This window comes from Megalopta genalis, chromosome 6, assembly GCF_051020955.1.
Source record: "Megalopta genalis isolate 19385.01 chromosome 6, iyMegGena1_principal, whole genome shotgun sequence".
NCBI lineage: Eukaryota > Metazoa > Arthropoda > Insecta > Hymenoptera > Halictidae > Megalopta > Megalopta genalis.
The window spans coordinates 24,731,532-24,752,528 of record NC_135018.1 but is presented as its reverse complement, the minus strand read 5'-3'; the positions used below and the strand labels follow the sequence as shown (position 1 = coordinate 24,752,528).

The window sequence follows — 20,997 nt, the reverse complement described above, 5'->3', positions numbered from 1 at the left end:
AGACATTGTCTAATGAACCAGTTCATCGAATATTAAAAACAAGATCCAAATCGATTGCTTCAATTTTGGAAAAGTTATACCGTTTTAAAAAATGTAGACTCGGTTTTGCTCCTCACTGTAACTATTGGATAAAGTAGAAAACGATTATTCGTGCCATATCGTAAGCTTGCTACGTTTTCCCTACTTTCATCGATAGCCATTATGTTTCTTTCAAGTACATCATGTACTTTCCTAATGCAACAAATTTTAAAGAATTTAGAATTTGTATCAGTGTAGTTGTTGTCTGAGAACTTGGGAGACGGAATAAAGAAATAACAGAGTTCTGAACGAAAATAATGGCATCAAAAATCATAAGGAACTCGAGGTTCTGTACTACTTCTCATATACTACTTTCTGTTATAATATACATACATATGATGTGGTATTTTGCAAATGTGTCAACTATTTACAAAGGTGTGAATGAGAAGTTCGACATGATTTATTGAGTTTATGAATGAATTATTTGCTTAGGTAGGAATTATACGTGACGCATAAGATATGCTGACCATCAAAGAAGGTTTATAGAATGTATTTATGGCTATTAACTATTACTAGTGAACCGACCGACAAAGCAAACGAACAGGGGCACTAAATATTAATGAGGAAGAACAACAAAAAGCGATCAATTCTCGGTACAACAACGTGATTGTGCAGAACAAGTTACTGTTTGGTAAAAATAAATTTTGTTATTCGTTATATCCGTGTTTATTAAAAACTGTTCTTTTTTAATAACTGTCTTTTTATCTCTAAACTGTTTTTTTTTTATTAAAAAGACTGCAAGTGGCTTCTTATTAACTACAGTCATGTGCATTCGCAATGAACCATAAGTAATTTTTTAGAATCAAAACACGTCTACACTTGCAACCGTGTTTATTTGTTACGATCTAATGATATTAAAAGCAGCTCTAATTAAAGTTTCTATTAATAAACAGTTTCGTCAATACGGCAGAAATTTCACGAAAAGATAAAAATAATTTTATTTTATTTGATTGATAATATGTTCTGCTGTTTATTTTGTTGTACGATTTTTGGAAATAATGAAATATTGAATAATGAAATGGAGGGTGACGAAAAATATACAATCGTGAAATCATGATCTTTCAACAGCTGAAAAGTTTGGTAGGAAGAGTAGAGAAATAGGAACTAAATTGCAATGAATGAATCGATAGTGTAATATGATTTTGCAGGGTTTCTATAGTTAACCGTTTGCGAACGAACATCATTAATTTTAGTAAACTTCATCCGTGACAGAATGTCGTTATGCTACATTTTATTTCAATATTTAAAGATAAAATAATAATTTAAATATTATTCTTAAAAATTACTTTATTAATAAGTGTTAAAAAAACGAACATAAAATTTAATAATAAAAGACTAATACACAAGTATAATCTTAAATTTGAGAATTACGAGAATTCAATTTTGAGCAATGGTAGTGGAACTAATGTTAAAACCTTGGAGTTTCTAAAAGCTATTATCACGCAGTTTTGTAAATGTAAAAAAAGATGCAAAGTTTATGTCATAAATATCTTGAGACCGTAAGAAATATATCACATAAAGTATTATATGTATAAATATATGTCGTCACTTGTGAACGTCTTTTTCCGCAAAGGGTTGCATAGTGAACTATACGAAACTAAAAAAATATTTTAGCAATCAACTTACCGTACATGGCTATCAAAAGCAGCATGAAATATTGTTAATCGTAAATCTATTATAATCTTCAAACAATGGTTCAGGAAAAACTATTTACTTTTAGTTTCTTTTACTGATCATACAGATTTATCTATTCATACTACATGCTAGGAGAATCAGTATGTTAATAACGTTAGAACTTCATGGAGACACGTTCGAAGCGGATTTTACACTTTTCAATCTATTTTCAATCTATATATTATTAAGACCGATATTATGGTTGTAATGTGAAAACAGTTGAAATCTTATATTTTATTAATTCATATATGTATTTTTATTAGGGCTTGCAATCGAATCAGAAACTTCGAATAACGAAATTTTGCATTAACAAGATAAGATGACAAGAGAAAAGTTAATTTAAGATTGAACAAATCAGTTGAAACATGACACTTGAAGCTACTTATAAAACTAAGACACTTATAAAACGATTACTGTTTTTCAAACGGGTGAATAACACTTCACATTTTATTTTCATAGTTACATTAGCACTGTGTAATCACAAAAGTAAGCGTATGCAAAAATGTATTAATATATCGGTATAATAGTTGTTCATTATACACACATTTATAATATACTATTGTATTGTAAGTTATAATATCCAAACACAGACGCGAATGTCTTGTCACGTAATTTCACCACACTTTGCACAACATTGACTAGAACAATAGCTGATATTGTAAGATTCGCTCACAAACCCCAAATAGAACAGAAGATTGTTACGTTCGTACTTATATTGTAGAATTAGTGTACTATGTATATACATTTAGAAGCAGTAAAAACGATTAGACGAATCAGCAAAAAAGGAATTAAACAGAGAAAGATTATTATACCGTTCTAACATGCAAAAGGAACTAGAAGCTTTCCTATCGAACAATTAAATAAGTGATCTTGATGTAGAAAAGATGCATGAATATAAGAGCATTGAATGCAGAAAGAAGTAGGTATCCCAATATTAAATCACACACACTGACGGACTCTACCTTCCCGATCCTGAAGCTGTCTCGCATGGAATCACCAAAGTTAGGTAAATGACCAGAGCAGCAAAAACAACAGGTTATTTATGACAAACTTTTGAACGAAACATTAGATTATAAATATGTGATATGTCATGAGTTTTATTCGGGAAATTAATGGCAACTGATGTAATTATCGTTACTCGTATTATTGCGGTTTCGAGACAGCAAATATAATATATGTTAGTCCTTTTCTTCGTTACAAAAGTACTGTTCAAGCGACCGAATAATAGAATCTTTTGAAGAAAAATCTTAGGAACACGTAGTTAGCAATGTAGTGGCGACACACTGCCGTTTCGCACAATAAAAATCATCAGATACCGCAGATAGAAATGTAAAAATATTTTCTAAGATTTTTCTGCGAAATTAGCAACGTTCTTATATGTTGACAGTATTACAAAATCAAATTATGATTAAGTAGAGTGTACGAGTGAGATCAAATAAAAAAAGTCTCACCTAACTACAGGCCCCATAACACCGTCCCTAGGTAGTGTTTGTAGGAGTGATGTACCTGCAGATCCTGGGCGTGTCTGTGCCCATAATTAAACATATTATAAATAAACAATGTGAGAAAAGTAACGAAGTAATACGAAAAGATAGAAGAGGTTGACTGCGATGTGTGTCATAGAAATCAAAAGTGTACATGTAATCGAACACATTCTGTGGAATAATATTGTGAGGTGGAGAGAAGTATGGGGTATATCGGTGTGAAGCAACTAGTAATTATTGCTTTCCATTATCTAGTCACTAGTGCAGTGATAAACTAGTGTCGTTTTACGTCTGTGTATTTTGCCAGGAAGCGAAAACAAGGAATAATCTTGTGATCATTATTCAAACCATAGTCGGAACAAACATAATCAGCAAGATGAAAGGAAAACATTCAACAATAACTTTCCGATTATTAAATTCCTCTTACTAATCAGTGAACTGGAATAATTACGAGATATTAAGACGGAAATATACCTTGTCAGTTTGTGTTGCAGCATTGCAAGTGTCCATGCATAAGATAGTGTTACGACTATTGGTTATAGCACAATTTTGCCTTTCATTGTTGTTAGGGCCTTGAAGCTTCGACATTTGGAACTACGACAGAAGAAAATTTTCCTTTTTCAAGTTTATTGTCTGACGAATATTGTGGTAAGAGAATATTTTCAAAATTTTTTAATAAACTACAAAGTTATATATATATATATAATTTAAAAATTCAATCACTTAGAGATCTTGCACAAAAGCAGATCTCAAAAACTCTCCACCCATTCAATTTTTATACATTAGTCTTTATAAGATTATCTATAATGGTGTACAACAATTTTGATGTCTCAACTCATCAGATTTTTATAAATTTTTAAATTTGCTATTTTTCAGCGAAAAAGAGTTCTGTCCTTGATGAGTCCCTATCTTTTTATTCTTCTAAATTACGAAACATTGTATATTATACTTAGAATAATTTATTATTAATTTAATTTATTGAATATTGAACTTCGGTTAAATTCTATTATGTTTTAAGCCTATAAAATTTATTTTCACGTACCTTTTATCGATAAATACATAAATTTTATATTCTACAATCACATTAAGGCATAAATTCAAAAGTTTTAGCATAATTCCCATGATTATGCAAATATTTACATAAAAATTGTTTTTAAATGCTCATAAAGAATAAGACTTTCGAAATTAAGCGTAAACAGATCGATTCTTTTTTTAAATTTCGATATTACTGTATCCCTTTAATGTATTTGAATTAATTAACTTACCTGTAGTACCTGTATGGTTCGGTCTTTGTCTTCTACTTGGCCTTGCAAAAAGACTACCTGCCTTCGTAAATCTGCCAATTCGTCAACAATGCTGCTACCTTCGCTTTCGGGAGAAGTATTAACATCCACGGTATCTCCTTCGTTCAGGTTGTAGAAGAGGCCATTCTGCAATTTATTTCCATAAATAGCGAATTTAGTGAATTTTGTTAACACTTTCATATTCAACACGTTCGATATCAATGTCTACCTTGGTAACAGTTTCCATAGTCATAGTTTTCTTTTAGTTAGCTTATTTTCTTCTAAAGTATTATAAACAAATATTATCTCGACAATGTTGTACTCGTACATTTCCCAAATATCGCTATACTATACATATATTATAGTATCATTTTTTTTGTCAACAAAATTTGAACGTGTTAATATGATTTTAAATAAATGTTATAGAGCTCTTTAAAATGTAAATACCTTTACAGTATTATCGAATGGGGTGAGAGTATCTGCCTGTGGATTCAAACAAAAACATTACAAATTATTTAGCATTTTTGTGTAAGAAGATATGAGCAATTAAATATGATATAGAAACGTGTGCAATAAAGAAACAAAAATACAACGTACCCTCTTCAACCCGTTCTCTTCTGACTTGAAGGATAAATCATGGTTGGTGATAATAATGAAAAATAATATAAATAATCGTGTGTTAATACAGAAGCGCAACAATATTGTGCAGTACAAATAAACATAATGTATTAAATAAAACATTTCATTGTAAGCTGAGTATGCATCAGGCGATACGGAAATTTATATTGTAATACCTTTTGAAGTAACTGCTTCAGTTTCAGGACTGTTGTTTTTATGGAAACAATGTCTAGAAACATATCTGCATACGCGTCTCTGTCGATCCGAATATCCAAATCGTTTACTCTGTCGATGCTTGGTGACTGAACCTGAATTATGATAATTGCAATTTCATTGATGTGGTACTTTCGCTTTAACTCTGCTCGTGAAGTGCATAAATGATTTCGTGTGATCAAGTTTATGAAAGTAAATATCGTATTTCTTTCGAATGTTCACTATATTTTTAATTAATAATTCCTGTTGATTCGTGTATTCGTGACTGAAATTTATGGGACGAGACTGAACATGCTGTAGAGTTTGAAAATTTACTTACATTCCTTGATGTTCTTAAGGGACTGGAGAATTGCCGATTCCGTGTGTTGTCTAGGAAACGTGGTGAATCGGTGACGGACCTACTTCGCCACGCTTTGTTCGTTTTGTCATATTCGTTTCTGAAACACAAACAAGCCGGAACACTTGTTACTTAGTCTTCAAACTTCGGCCGTTTATTTTCTCTTACCTGGAGATGACAAAATGTACTCGACCGATTTTTATTCGAGCACTTACTAATCCGAGTACTCGGAGTATTCATTAGGCCCTGAACACCGGTTTCTCAAGCACTTGAGATTACTATTACGGTAGAATCTCCGTTACATGAACTGATTGGGAAACAAGTGTTCACATAAGTGAATCGTTTTTTATATATTCAATCATTAAAAGAAAATGAAATAAAATGAGCACAAATTTGTTTTTAGATAACTTATTATGTGCAATGTAAGAAGACAGTATTGTTAAATTCTTTTTTCTTAACTTATGGGAATTTTTTCATTCCTCAATTGCCCGAACTATTGCAATACAGCAATATTCAATTTTGTTTCGCCACTACAGTGTTTCAATTGGTTGAGGTATTTATTATTTATATTTGCTCCAAATATTATTCAATGGTACGTTTCATTGTACGCGTTCATTTTACAGATGCAAATATATAAACATTTAATAATTGTGGGAAATACACTGTTCACATAATAATACGTTCAAATACCAAGTGTCCATATAATGGAACGTTCACATAACGGGTACCCTTTCATATAACGGATGTTCTATCGTATTACGATTGAATAGCAGATTATGCATGTCGCTGCAGCGGCACCAACGGAGTACAAAGGGTTAAATGTGAAGTGGAAAGTATTTTGAAGGAAGATGCCTAAAGTTTGTTACTGAATACAAAACTTAATACATATACTACTATCAAATCAATCATATACTTTCATTGTTATATAAATCATGCACTATAAAATGCATACTACAAAATGAACAAAATTTATGCGTTAGCACACAAAAATAACAATTCTTTGCACGTAAAATCTGATATTTTGTTTTCTACATTGGAGTAAGATGCATGTAGATTTACAGTACACTTGAATAAACCTACGTTAATTAATCGACAGCGTGTTTTTATGCAAAATAAAATTTGTCTGCATCAGTTGCAAGTAGAAATGAGTAAATAGAAAATTACTTCAACTTGCAATCAGTTTAGTAGTTTGAAAATAATGTAACGAGATTCACGGGAATGAACTTGCAGATACGATAACAATAACATCTAATGGATGAATTCTAAGTTATGGCTACTTGGCATCTTCCAACAAAAGAAAATTTTGATCTAAATCGAGTAAACATTTAACCGAATATTCGAGAGCTCGAGATACCTGTAGACCCATAGTACTTAAGGTAAACTAAGTAGTATGTATAGGGCAATAGTAAGAGCTCCACTTTGTAGCGCGTTGAGGCAGGTCAATATTGGAGCTGCTATAAACAATAAGAGCGACGCTGAAAGCGAAGCATAGAAATACATTCTGTTGCTTTGTGCCATAGTTTTTACGCTGATGCAGTGAGCAGAATATGTACTTCGTCCAAACACATTAAATTTTTCTTTAGGTCTTGATGCGCCTTAACAATAGGCCTTAACAAGTAACGATCTTTTTGCTGTGGCTCAAAATAGATCCGAGCTTCGCGGATAGTATGTCAACAGATATTAATAAAAATTCATTTTCAAGTTCGACACAAAAATTGTGCGGTCATACGTGTTGTCAAGTCTGAAATTAGGCTATCAGCACAACACCATTACAAACAAACCAAAAAACGTTTATAACAGCTTCTGTCATCGCTCTTACCAACCGCAGAAAAATTGGAAAATAATCGAATATCGCTTGAAAGGGAAGAAAATACCTTGCAGAATGACCGATGGCTCGCGGTATGGAAGAAGGGTGAGTAGTGTTAATTGGATTGCCGGTAGTTTTTCGTTGCCTGGGTACCGGCGAACCCGCCGTTGGCGTCGAACTGTCCGAGGACAAGCCGGAATCGCGAGTCTCTCGACCGTTCAAGTTTGTGGCAACTCCGTTTTCGTTCGCCACGCTCACACTATTAGCACTAGCAACCGCGGTTCGCGTGGATAAAACCGTTCGTCTTTTTGCACCCCTCGAAATTCCTGATGCAGACACCGACGACATCGACGATGCCATTATATTTGATTAACTGCATCTGGTGCACTCCCAAAGTACTGTTCTCCGACACTCACTATTATCAGTTAGTTACTCCGCGATTTCATTTACGTAGCTTACGATCCAGTTCACTATCAGTTGGCTACTCGATGATACACGTTTTTAAGTCTAACTGGATTAAAACTGATTTGTCAGTTTGCGCTGACATCGTCGGGTGATACATTTTAAAAGGCTAACTGGAGTAAAACTAACTTGATTGGAATCATGTTTGCAATAGTTACAATTGGAATCGTAATTATTGTAACTACAATTGTAGTTGGAATGTAATTCGTTGTTTGGGTTAGATACCGCACGATCGTTTACGGTTGCGTTATTATTTGACACGATTGGTTGAAACTGGAAATTGGTCGGGTCGAAGTGCGAAACAAAAATGGACAAATGTTTACCGAGAATCTTTCGAATAATTATTAGAGTGTACGGTTATTAGAATAATAAATATGTCGTATTTTAGACCTCACATTTTCATCGATTAATTCATTTGAGGAGTACTGCTTTCGAGCGTCTGCAGAAGTTTGAGAGAAACGTTTCGATATGTAGACAAAAGTTTACCAAACAAAATGTTAGCAAGTGAAGTTCTGTAACACGTTAATTGTTGAATCGCAATCTAAAAAAGTCCTACATCAAAGTAGTTTTTAGCTACCGAAAGTTAATATTCGTTACGATTAAAGCGGGAAATCGAGATTGGTCATAATGGCTACTTTTTCATCCCTTTTGTATTCTACAAATTCTGATAAGTTGTAATTTACTTGAATAAGTCACGATAAAACTGAATTCCTAAACTCGATCAATGAATAATAACACTAAATTCGATAAGTAATTAAGCTATTTATTTTCTGCCAAAAGGTGATATATATACACATTACATTCGATAAATAAATAGCTTACTTTTCCCTGGTATATGGTAAAATAAGGGACAGCATCTGAAATAGCAGTAATTGTTGGACGAATACATAGGAGTATTATATCTATGACATGATTCTTTCGCAGCGAACAAATTTATGCGAACGAGCTAGATTAGGGAACCCGGAAATTAAAACTATAAAACTTCGCGTGCAAGTAGAGGAAGTCATTCATAATGCGAACTTATTTTTCGTTCGTATCATATTCTGCTTTCAGAGGATGAATGTACACCTCTCGCAAAGAATTTAGAATTTCTTCGAATCTAAAATTTTTTAGTACTTAGATCGTTTCAAGTATGGTGCAAAATATTTAAAAACTGAAGAAAATATAAAAATTGCAAGTTCTTCAATATTTGTAATATCGTCTACGAGTACATTATGAAAAAAAATCTGTTTTCATCATCAACTCACTTAAAATTAGATTTTGTACTTGGAGACATAGATATCTCATACTATCAGTGCCAGTGCATTAATTAAATTATGGAAATGATTTCAAAATTAATTTTATTTTGTATACTAATTTCATTACTAGTAACATCGAATACTAAACCAACGTGTTTGCATTGTTTAGAGTTTAGAGGTATGTTGGAGTGTAAAACTACTAAAAATAAATACTTTCGTTAGAAAAGAAGGTGTGCTTTTGGAATGGATATAAACATTTTCCTGACATAATTTGATTAATCGTAATAGTCGATTGCATAAAACGTAAGATAATACATGGTGGTTCCAAAAAATATTTGAACTAGAGTCCTCAAAATCAGTTTAGGTTTATTGTTCCGCAATTCATTTTTACTAAATTATAACAATTTAAAAGTGTCCGGCTGTCTTACAAAAATGACGAAGCAAAATTCAATCATTTTCTATAAAAAGATTTTTCTAATTTTTATAATTGCGACGTACGATGTATAAAACCAGTGTTTTGACCGGTTTTGGTGTAAAATAAATTGAAAATTCCGTTGACCGGTTTTAGTCTAAAATATCAACGATTTTTAAAAAAATCGTAGGTTTAGTGCTTAAATAACTTCACGACATGTAACTAAATCAGAAACTTAGAATTCATCACAACGATTACTTCTTGAATAAACTGAAAATCTGAGAAGGATCTCGTGCGCAGTTATGTTTGAGGATATTAAGTAATAAATCGGTAAAGTCTGAACAAAACGCAGCATCTCGAAGTGGCCGATCGAGACACGGAATTCGAAGCAAGAAGGCGAACTTACGGCACTGATTAGGCTAATTTATTGAACTCCACAATGATTTGCGCAATGCGGTGTCCGGAGGGTGCGTTTCAGTTGCACCCCCGCGATTTTTATACGGATACCACATAATTGGGCGGGAAACCGGGTATGCTATGCGTTCGAAAGTGACACGTGATAACGCGGGTACTCGACAGGTATACAGTTTCGCGATGATCACTGTCGGGATCGCCATGTAACCGGCGCGAAGCGATCTGTGGAATGAGCAAGACCTCCGACTCGCATCGCGCCTCGTCTCGTTTCATCTTGGTCCTATCCTCTCTACCTCTCTCTCTCTTTCTTTCTCTGTCTTTCCTCTCTCCACTCTCCTCTCTGGACACGTTCCTCGCACCTGCGCAACAGGATTACAGTGTTTCGCTCGATATCACGAGGATTGCGCCAAATAAGTCGCCAGAGAGGGGCTGACGGTAAACGAATGGGGTGAAAATCAGTCTAAAGAATTCCGTGTTTATGAAGCAGGATTATGGATCCTGCCGGATTATTAACACGGAGACTGCTAATCCACCGACTGTTAAGCAAACAATTCGTAAAATATCAGAGCAATTCATTAATTGCAATGAAAATTACAAAATTCAGGTGTATGATAATGGATAATCTTCCAACCTTCTTGCATTTTACAGATCGTAATCTTTGGTGGACCTAAATTTTTAATTACCACCTTATTGGATTCGTTATTCGTTTTGCTTATTTTTGGTTAATCAATTTTTACTTCTTTTTTCTTTTATATTCTCTTATTAATTATTTAGTTTTCCGAGGGTTAAATATGCTTTTTGCGAAGTCCGTTAAGGATCTACACTTCATGCTTGCTCTAAAATAGTCTTTGGCAAACCTAACCGTGATTTTGTTGCCAACTTCAGGAATTTATGTCGTCTGGGTTCCACCTTCCAGCTCCAATCGAATATCTTCGCCGCAATAAACGCACCACGAGTGTGATAACCTTGATTTATAAGATCCTGCCATTGAACGTCTACCCATAAGTTACTCGACTTCCAAGATATTTTTACATCACACTAAAAATACGTATGAAATGCTCACAATTTTTGTGCCGAACGAGTACGGGAAATATCAAGGAAAAGTAGTCGATACTGTTTGTTAAAAGCACGACGAATTGGTAAACATTTTAAATGTCGCCGAACCTTTGATTTCTTTCTGTTTATGTTGTGAAGTGTGGTTTTGTGTCTACAAAATATGAACTTTGTCGATTTGAAATTTAAATAGATAAAAATATCGGTGAATCACACACTATCTTGAGATGTTTTATATTGCATTAAATTGAAGTTATATTAGCCTACTATATATATATCTCAGTGTAACTATGAAAATACACACTAATCTGTCATGTTAATTTGTTAGCTGAGTTGAAAAATGTCATTTCTGAAAATTATAATTCCTTGAACGTTAACGATGATTGATTATAAAAGCTCATGCACCGAGATCTTTTAACAATGTTAGATCCACATTCGCTGCAATTTCCAGTATGGTTCACAAAGACTGATACAGTTTTTATGGGAGAAGAAGCCATTGTCGTAAGAAGAAAGCAAGACGGGCGAAGTATTAAGACAGAAGAAAAACGAAAGAAAAACGTAACGAAAAAACTCGGTTAACTAGTAACGCTCTGATTAGCGTTCGAAACTGTTCCGCTTGACATAAATTCTCGGTTTCGTGATAATTACTCATTGTACCAATCGGTATTCCGATTTCGCTTTGACCAATACAACGCAGACTGGAATGGTAGTACGATTTGCAGCTCTCGAGAAACATTTACGCTTCGAAACTTTTACCGAACGGCTTAAACGATGAGTCTAGTTATACGAACCCTAAAAAAATCAATTTCAAAACGAACAGCAGTTTTAAATATATAAAATCGAAAATATTTAAGCAACGAAAGTACAATCAAAACACGTACACAGTTTACAATTCATTAATTTCATCTGTTTTTATTAATGAAAATGTTAAAAAATCGATTGTGTTTAAAAGATCTGTTTAAAATGAAATTTTACAATAAGTCGATTGAACATATTAAACATTTCTATCGATCTCCATTTTCGACGAGATTGCGAAAATTTGCTTAGCTGCAGGAATTTTATTCGCAACTGCAAATTCCTTTAGTTCGAACGCGTTGATTGCCGTGACGTGGAAATCACTGATTAAGATAATTACAATTTATCAGTCAATGTCACGCAGACTCAGAGTGACAAAGAGAAAATTAAGAGTGATGAAATCGCGGTGGAGACCGTCTTCAAACTAACAAAAACTAAAAATATGCTTGAGTCAAAGTAGAAACGACCTTAATTAAACTCATTTAAGCAAATATTAATACACTTGCGAGGCAGTTTACTACAATAACATCCGAAGATAATAGTGTAGAAGTAAGTGAACTCTGTTCGTGGGATTCGGTAGATTATAGTTGCAAACAAACAAAAATTCTAACTTGTCTTAAAAAAGTAATTAAACAAATTATAAATATAATTAATAAAAATATTTCATCGATGAGCTAAGAACATTATTTATTTGAACCTTCATGGAATGTCTTCTGGCATTTTCCGACCTTTCAAGGCGAAAATACGTCAGAATTGTAAATGTCTATCTGCATATTTTTCTGCATAACTTCGAAGTTATGAGAAATATCATCAAATATAGTGGAAATTTAATATCTCTCAATAATTTGTGCGGAAATATAATGAAGTGAAGTATTGAAAAACAGGTTACCTTGTAATTACAAATTGTAATAGACAGTTTTTTAATGCAAACATGATAAACTTAAAATAGGAAAACTGAAAAGCAAACATTAAATTCCATTTCTTGTTTTAATCCTACAGGATTAAAACACGACAGAAAACGAAATTGCATCAAGAAGTTTTCTCGATAGTTAAATGAACTTTTCACCACTGTTACATCCGTCATGATAAAATGCAGAGATTTCTCATGCAAAAAAGATTACTTAACTTACTTTCATTTAATATTTGTTAAGTCAAAGGAATTTTTAAATTAATTTAAATGTTACTTTCCCTGTCGGTGTTCGTTAGCTAACAAGGTTGAGTTATAGAACCCGGAAATTTAGAAGATTATAAAATTGTATGCGTAGATAGAGAAGTCATCCGTGACATGCGCCATTTTTTCTTCCTTACACACAGGAGTGAGAAAAGAAACAGAATTTTCATTTGTGTATGAAATTGTAAAAATCATTTTTAAAGAATTTAAACTTTCCAAATTACTTCCATCAAGTTTTTTCAATATTTTTTATTCTTTTTAAGCTAGTCCATTCTAGGTTCTTCGATGTTTCTAGTAAGTAACATCAATATATTATCTATTAATCCATGAATATTGTTATTACTTTGTAAGACAACGTAGGTAATGATAGATAGAATTCATTTTGAATGCGTTTTCGAGTGCGTCTGCGAGTAGCAGACAATAGTTATTTCACAGGCTTGCATAATGCATTGCATTGGAAGAGTGTTCGTGAATGCGCAGCACCAGGTGAACTCCTATACTTTAATTTGAAACCGGTTATAATCAGAAGTGTCTGACAATATGCACTACTTAAGAAGTATTACAGTCCATTTCAGACTGAAATTTTTGTTTTAAAACAATAGTAACAATTCCTCTTATTTACATCACCTTTATTGTATTAGATGTACGAATGGATTCATGACCCTTTCTTTATCAAGTTGTTTTTTGACAAACATAATTAACCATTTTTGTATTAATCGACAGTATCTATTTTAATTGATAAATGTAATAGAGTGAAATTAACGATACGTCGTTAGATAATACAGCGATGTGTGGAAATAGCGACTAATTTTGTTTAAAGAAGTGTGTTTATTACGGCCTTATAGACATTTTAATTATGCTAATATTATCTGCGAGAGTCTGTTATCTTGGACAGCTATTTATAGATTGTAATACATGTTGCAAATTCAAATGAAACATTAAGAATTCTGAAAGATCATTTGGTGGAGGACGCGCGAACAAATAAGAGAACAATACTATAACAGTTTCTGATTGCTGATTAACTTTTCAATCATATCTGTTTTCCCTTATTACTCATTGCACATCGTGATGGTAGTTAACTTTCTGGTATGTAGTAGCAATTAAACAAAAGTTTCCAACAAAATATACTTCACTGTTACATAAAAATTGTAACGTAACTTGAAAGCCAGGAAACTGACTCTGTAATTTCTTTAATGGTTATTAGGAAGTTCCATTGACCGAATTAATTTAAAACAGAATCAAATAGCATGTGTTTTCTTCATAGTTTCTTATTATAAACTTTGTAATTCCTAGGAAATGATACATTAAACAAAACGTAAAATAAATATTTCTATAAATGTGTTTATCAAAATTGTTAACTCATGTATGTTATTCTCTCAAGAAAGAATTTAATTAAATCAGGTTTTTTCAAGCTTCAAAATATTCAATAATACGATTTTCTATAGAACATAATCTCTCACGTTTTACAGATGTAGAAAAACAACAGTTTAATAATTATTATTGTACTGAAAAGATAGTAACGAATTTTCTAGATTTTTGACAAACGGGGAAAACGTTGGTACACAATTTTCTTAATTTTCTTAATTTTTGTGATAATTTTAGTAGCGCTAAAATCGAAAAGTTTCCGATGTTCTTTCGTTGGCTGCTAGAACCTCGTGCAGTAATTCTCGAGTTTACCTCGCTTTCCTCTCGCTTTCTCACCGTTAGTGCCGCCTATTTACGATGCTCCCTTCCGTTCTAGTGATTTCCTCTTCCTCTGTACCTCCCTCTTCGCTTCCCTTTTTTTTATCTTTCCCTCGGTGTATTGCTCTAAGAGCCGTGAAAGAGAAACGAGAACAACGTCTGCCGAGGCCAAACATCTCATAGTTCCTACTTAAACACCAATTATGCTTGCGAGGACGAATTACTACCGAGGCAGACTCTATTTATTCATGTAACTCGATATAAAACGAACGTCAGGGATTACGTTTTAACTTTCACATCGAAATTAGATTATTTAAATTACTAGGCAAAAATTCTGATTTTACTTTTTTCTACAATAAAGCTTTATCTTTCTCAGTTTTATTTTCATTCCAACAAGAAATCTGATTAGCATGTTCTGGAAAAATCTTAAGTATTTCATCGACCATATTGTATCCAGTTTTGATGAAACGAATTTTTTTAAATTTTTTGTTTGTTTATTATATTTCTCATTTATTTGAAAATATTCTAGAATGTCTGTAATATTCGAATTTATTTCAATAATATAATTTCAATTGTCGTTTCTTCACAGTCATAATGTTATTCACAGCTAAGTGTGATTATTCAAACCGAACTATTTAATATTATTTATATAATCCTTAGAAATAAGAATCTTCAGATATATAATTGTATTAAATACCGTACTTTTTATGTTGCATGTTCATAATTATCCCATTTCACGTCAAATAGATCACTTTGTTACATCACTATCGAGGATTTTGTTTAAAATGATGTATGTGAAATTATAGCGTAGAAGAACGTGTGTCTGCGACGATCATTATTTTCTTGTTTCCGAATTTCTTTATAAAATGCAGTTCCATGTTTTTGTCTCGCAAACGGAACGAAATATATGAATGATATTGAAAATTAAAAATAAAGGCTTATTTATCTTGATAGCGTTTAAAAAACTTGTAAAGCATGTTCGTATCTTTTGAAACGTTATCTACAAAGTAAAAATTTTATCAAAATAAAAGTACGTTGTTCGTAACGGAAGCGGATCTACGTGTAAGCAATTAAGGAAAATTAATTATAATTACGTGAAATTAATATCACAGTGGAAATACTGGAATGCAAATAAATTCAGGATTTATAAAATTATCAGACGTTTTAATTGTGTAAAGACATAGTATGTATATCCTTTGATCTAGGTCGTTCTGTGCATGGAAATGTGCATGTAGTCCATAGACAAACGTGATCAATTAACAACTGCAAATTTGGAGAATACGCTTATATTTTATTTAATGGAAACTAGAATCTATCAGAATAATTGATAAAATATTGTTAAATATATACATATACATACAGTATATGTATATACTGTTAAATATTGTAATGCATATGGTAAACCTATATCGTACATATTCTTGACATATTTTTCGTACATATTAGCATATTTTACGTACATAAACGTCGAGTGATTCTCGTATGTTGCACAAATGTCCGCAAGACAATCGGTAACCTAAATTAAAATCAAATTGTTTAAGGTAAAATTTATGGCAATTGACGCTAACGGTATGTTCGCTGCAACCAGATATAATTTATTGAATCATGTACCATTATGATGTAGTACAACTGCAATTGTAAATAGTGTGCGATTTATAGGACATCCGTTGCGCGCACGATTATTCTGTGAACAGCAGATATTGACAAGATATGGCTGCGAGGTAAGCGAATGGCATAGCACTGCTTTTGCCCATCCTACTTTATTAATCATCGTACTTGCCGGCGAAACATTGTTCTTTACGTTCTGACAAGTCTCGGGTTATCGCTTACTGTTCACGTTTACATCGCAATAGTAATAATAATAATTTTCTTTTTGGTGATATCAATCTCAGATGATAGCAAATTAGAGTCGGCTTTAACATGTCGCATAATTAAATAGTAGACTAAGGTTTAAAACACGTTATACAGGGTGACTCATTTCGCTGTGCCACATAAATTCACTTGTTAGCTATTTATTGTGTAAACAATTACCAGTGACGAAAAATCGCCGGTATCAAGCAGAACATTCAATGCAAAAATGTACCTTAAATATTATCATTATTCGATATTCAGTATTTTTCGAGTGAAGATCACCTTCGTAGTTCTATAAAAAAGCTAATTGTTACGTTGCATGCTTCCTTCGATACTAAACAATTTGCGTTTGAAAAATTTGTTTCTACACAACAAATAATTTACAAATAAATTTAATTGACATAATTAATTGACTCACCCTGTATTATGGATACTAAATTCTTAACATTCTGAATCACAAACGAAAATGCTCCAACGATTTTAATAATGCGATCGGAACGGAATGTATATATGGACTTTTTAATTTTTGCTATTTGTGAACAGTACATCGAAGTGTGAGGAATGTTATACCTGTATTCATTGAAATGACAAAGCTGCAACGGTTTTCAGATAAGCAGAATCTAGTTATGGTTCAAAACGCAGGATGCAATCTATGATTCTTAAATTGGCTGTTATAATATCTCGATAATAAATTGATCGAACTTCTTCAAATTTTACACACATGTAAAGCAGACGTCCTTTCATTTTGCGAACTAGGAATATGTTTATGTATATCAATAATAGTTCTTTTCATCGCGAGTAGTAAAACATTGTTTTGATCATTCTATTTCATGAAACAACCACATTTGTATATCACTTTTGATTTTCTTCAGATGTATATAACGACCTAAAATAATAAACATAATAGCACAGAAATTGTTTTGTATTTTGTCTTGAAACATGAACGAACTTCTATGGAAAACTTCAAATCCCTTGATCCAAAACGGCGCAAAAATCGTTTATCTCATAAATCGTTTAAAATCGACCCACTTAATTCAATTCGTCGACGTTAACAATTCAATCAATAGAAAAGCTATGTTTGCTTTGTTTTAGTAACAGAGTTAAAGAAGTTGACGCGAACATTGCACTACAACAATTAGGACCGTTAATAATGGAATTCTTCGAAATAGTTTTAGGTATAGAGATGAATTATTTCCGATAAGTCTCGTACAATAATTATAAGAGCATTGGAGGAGGAATATTGAACCACTTTCTTTTGTAATTTTGAAGTGTCACAGTAGCAACTTAAAAATCTATCCAATAATTTAAAAACAATCTATATATAAAAAATATTAGTAAAACAATTTACGAACGTCGATGTGTAACTTTCAGTTCATTAGAATAATGAACGAATGAAATTTCTATTTGTTTCTTATAATTGTTTGTCGTTACAACGTTATTTAACAGATGCATGTTGTAAATTGATTAATCACGTTCGAAAATTCCCCAATTTTTTGTATCGGTTCCCAATCGTTTTTATTGTTAGAGTATAGTGTAGTTTACATTTATAGCATAGTTTTTAATGTGGCGTTATACACTGATTGGAACAAAACTGTCATCAGTTCGTTAATAGCAATGGTAATCACTTCGATAACTGAGCTCTGGTAACTATTTTTTAATAAAACGTCGATTGAAAATCGGAATAAATTTATGTCTATACCTAATAACGATACATCCGATCGAATCTTGTGATTCGAGAATAATAGTTCGGTAGTCTAGCAACGATTATGTACGTAGAAGACAATGCGTAAGAGTAATGATACGGGATATCAAGCGACTATCTAGATATACCTATTCCTATCGAGTTTAAATCAATTACGGTAAAAACTAGCATTAAATACCTGAATACTAGTAGTAATACACATACGCCCACCACCTTCCCTTCGAGATGCGACGATGAACAAAGACTTCCAAGTATACTTTTGGGCGAACGTGAAGAAATCTTGTCAGTAGAATTAAGAACAATTGCTTGTCCCTATTTGTAAATTAAGTATTTGAAAATCTCAGAAAGTTATTTCCTAATAATACTCATAATGATGTTTAGATGGCGATAATCGAAAAAGAGACTAGTTCGCCGAATTAAATTTTCCTTCTAACATGAGGTATCTACAGTCAGCATGTTATGGCTGACAGACGAATCTCGAAGATGACATTCAAAGGATTTAAACATCACTTAGTAAGTACCCTAGGAGAAGCTATCCGAAAAATTATGCTCACTGAAATAAACAATCATCGTTGGACAAATTGATATGAAACTTGCAATGTTCGTCATTGTACGTACTCACAAGGGACCATTAACTAACAAGGAAACTTTGTTAACCTGAAAGTTTCAATCTTTCTGAAACATTACAGATAATGCATGTTTTCCACCCTTTACGATTCCTCAGGGTGAAGCTATCTCTTGTATAGGCATTACCTTATTATCTCCGTAACTTTGAAAATATGACAAATATAAAAGAATCGTTAAATATACGAGCTAAACACAGTTCTTTTTTAACGCTTTATACGAGAATTGCTTTTTATAAGCTAGTATCAATTAATAACACAGAAATACATTAAAAAATTTGTTTTCTTCATTTTACAATGAAAAATTATGGTGAATGAGAAAGCTCATTTTCGATCGATAAAATCAGCTGTGCTCTTTTAAGTCGAAGCTATTACAATTTATTTCTCATTGATAATTGTACCTAGTAGTTGTACAAATCCAAGACTACAGATCCAAATGTTGACTTAGAAAACAAATTTTCAGTAACTATTCATTGAAATTTTGCTTTGCTTAAGAAACAAAGGTAATATTGTAGCAATACATTCTAGAAACATGGAAGAGCACTAACAAAAATCTTTGGGGATTTTCGTAACACAGTAACCTGAGAATAACTGCTAAACGATCGAATATGCAGATGTCAGTAAGAGCGGGGTTCCATATTTAAGGTTCGAAGATTAAGCACCCTTTTTTCACGTAGTTCTGTCAGCACAACGACACCATTCACTGCTTCTTAGGTGGAAGCGAAGGTCTCTTATTCGCAATCTGATCAGAAGAAGGGACGACAAGCTACCAGGTGACTGAAGGGAGTGGGAATTTTCCCAGAGGTGGGGGAACGTACTCTTAAATGCTACTATCGCTATTATGATACGACCGCTAGGTTTTTGCTCGGTAAGGCGTTGCGTTAATATTCGTGTGTAATTATATCCTCTAGCATACTAAGCAATACCCGCGGGGCGATGGAATAGTTGGCTAGCCCCATTATTTTGAATACGCTTGCGTAAAAAGAACTCTCCATTTCCCATTCGGAAGTGCCATTCTGGTAGGCCATTCTGGCGTGATCGGCTTTTATTTCTAAAAAGTTGGTAGACATGCGTATTAAAGACCTACTGTTACATATTGATAAGAAAATGATTCAGAGATTTTTAATTTTTAATAAATTAATGAAACGATAATAAGTAAAACAACTGAATTTTATCTTTATACCGATTTCTTGTAAATATAGGGACAATATTAATTATTTATAATTCTTTAGAAATTCTGTATGTACGAGTGTTGAACATACTACATGATAAATTAATCCTTGGATGGCAATGTCCGAGTTTTCATTTTCATCCAGCATTTTAGAGGGAACATCTAGGTATCTAGCTTTTAGTGATTTATTCTAATGGAAAGCTGTTCATAACATTTTGCGTCGAGGCATACGTTTTGAGACAATAAAGTATTATAAATTGTCACTTGTTCGCCAACTTGTACATTTGAGAAATGATTCGATTCTCTTAAAAAATAATGGAAGTTGTTATAAATAAAAAGACTGTTTCTCAAAAGAATGTAAAGTATAGGAAAATTGAAAGTACCTTGTATAGAGAAGATTATAAGTAGACTGCGCATCTTTATGCAAATTGTCATTTTCGTAACGTTTCATAGAACACGGTATGGGGGTATGTTACTTTACCGGATGATACGATCCTATTGTGATAAGAATAATACATACTATGAAGAATATCATACTATCAATATGTTCTTGTATTTTACAAGTTCGTATACGTCACAAATGCATAAAAGTCTGAAATTTAATTACGAGTACCTACCATACGATATATTTCATATATTTTTTTGAAACATCATTTTTCACGAATAAAATTATTCAAACGATTCTTCCGAACCTTAAAATATTATTATGTACGTATAAATCACAAGCATCGATAAATATTGTAACTTCTTACGTTTCTTTTTCAGGATTGTCTATAAAGTAGAAACTTCCGATACTCGAATTCAAAACGCGCAGCATTTTATCTATTCTCTGCACTGGCAAGTTTGCTTTAATTTACACGATAAATACGCTGACATAGATAAAAAGTCTTTTAAAATGTACCACTTCTGATATCTCGCGCGAGGTAGA

At 32.6% G+C, this 20,997-nt stretch overlaps 1 protein-coding gene across 9 annotated transcripts in view; it reads right to left on the bottom strand.

Moving 5' to 3' along the window:
• Positions 1-20,997, bottom strand: part of LOC117222257 (uncharacterized) — an 80,702-nt gene that overhangs the window by 6,278 nt on the left and 53,427 nt on the right. For 5 of the 9 annotated variants that reach the window (XM_076523282.1, XM_033473871.2, XM_076523286.1 and 2 more), the window contains 7 exons: positions 5,670-5,787; positions 5,314-5,445; positions 5,117-5,140; positions 4,967-5,002; positions 4,502-4,666; positions 3,711-3,830; positions 3,204-3,277 (listed from right to left, as the gene is read on the bottom strand). In XM_076523282.1, coding sequence (XP_076379397.1) covers positions 3,204-3,277; positions 3,711-3,830; positions 4,502-4,666; positions 4,967-5,002; positions 5,117-5,140; positions 5,314-5,445; positions 5,670-5,787 — 669 coding nt within the window. Of the gene's footprint in view, positions 1-1,704; positions 1,714-2,166; positions 2,731-3,203; positions 3,278-3,710; positions 3,831-4,501; positions 4,667-4,966; positions 5,003-5,116; positions 5,141-5,313; positions 5,446-5,669; positions 5,788-20,997 lie in introns of those variants that run through there. The other 4 variants (XM_033473876.2, XM_076523284.1, XM_033473880.2 and 1 more) reach the window with 4 other exon arrangements.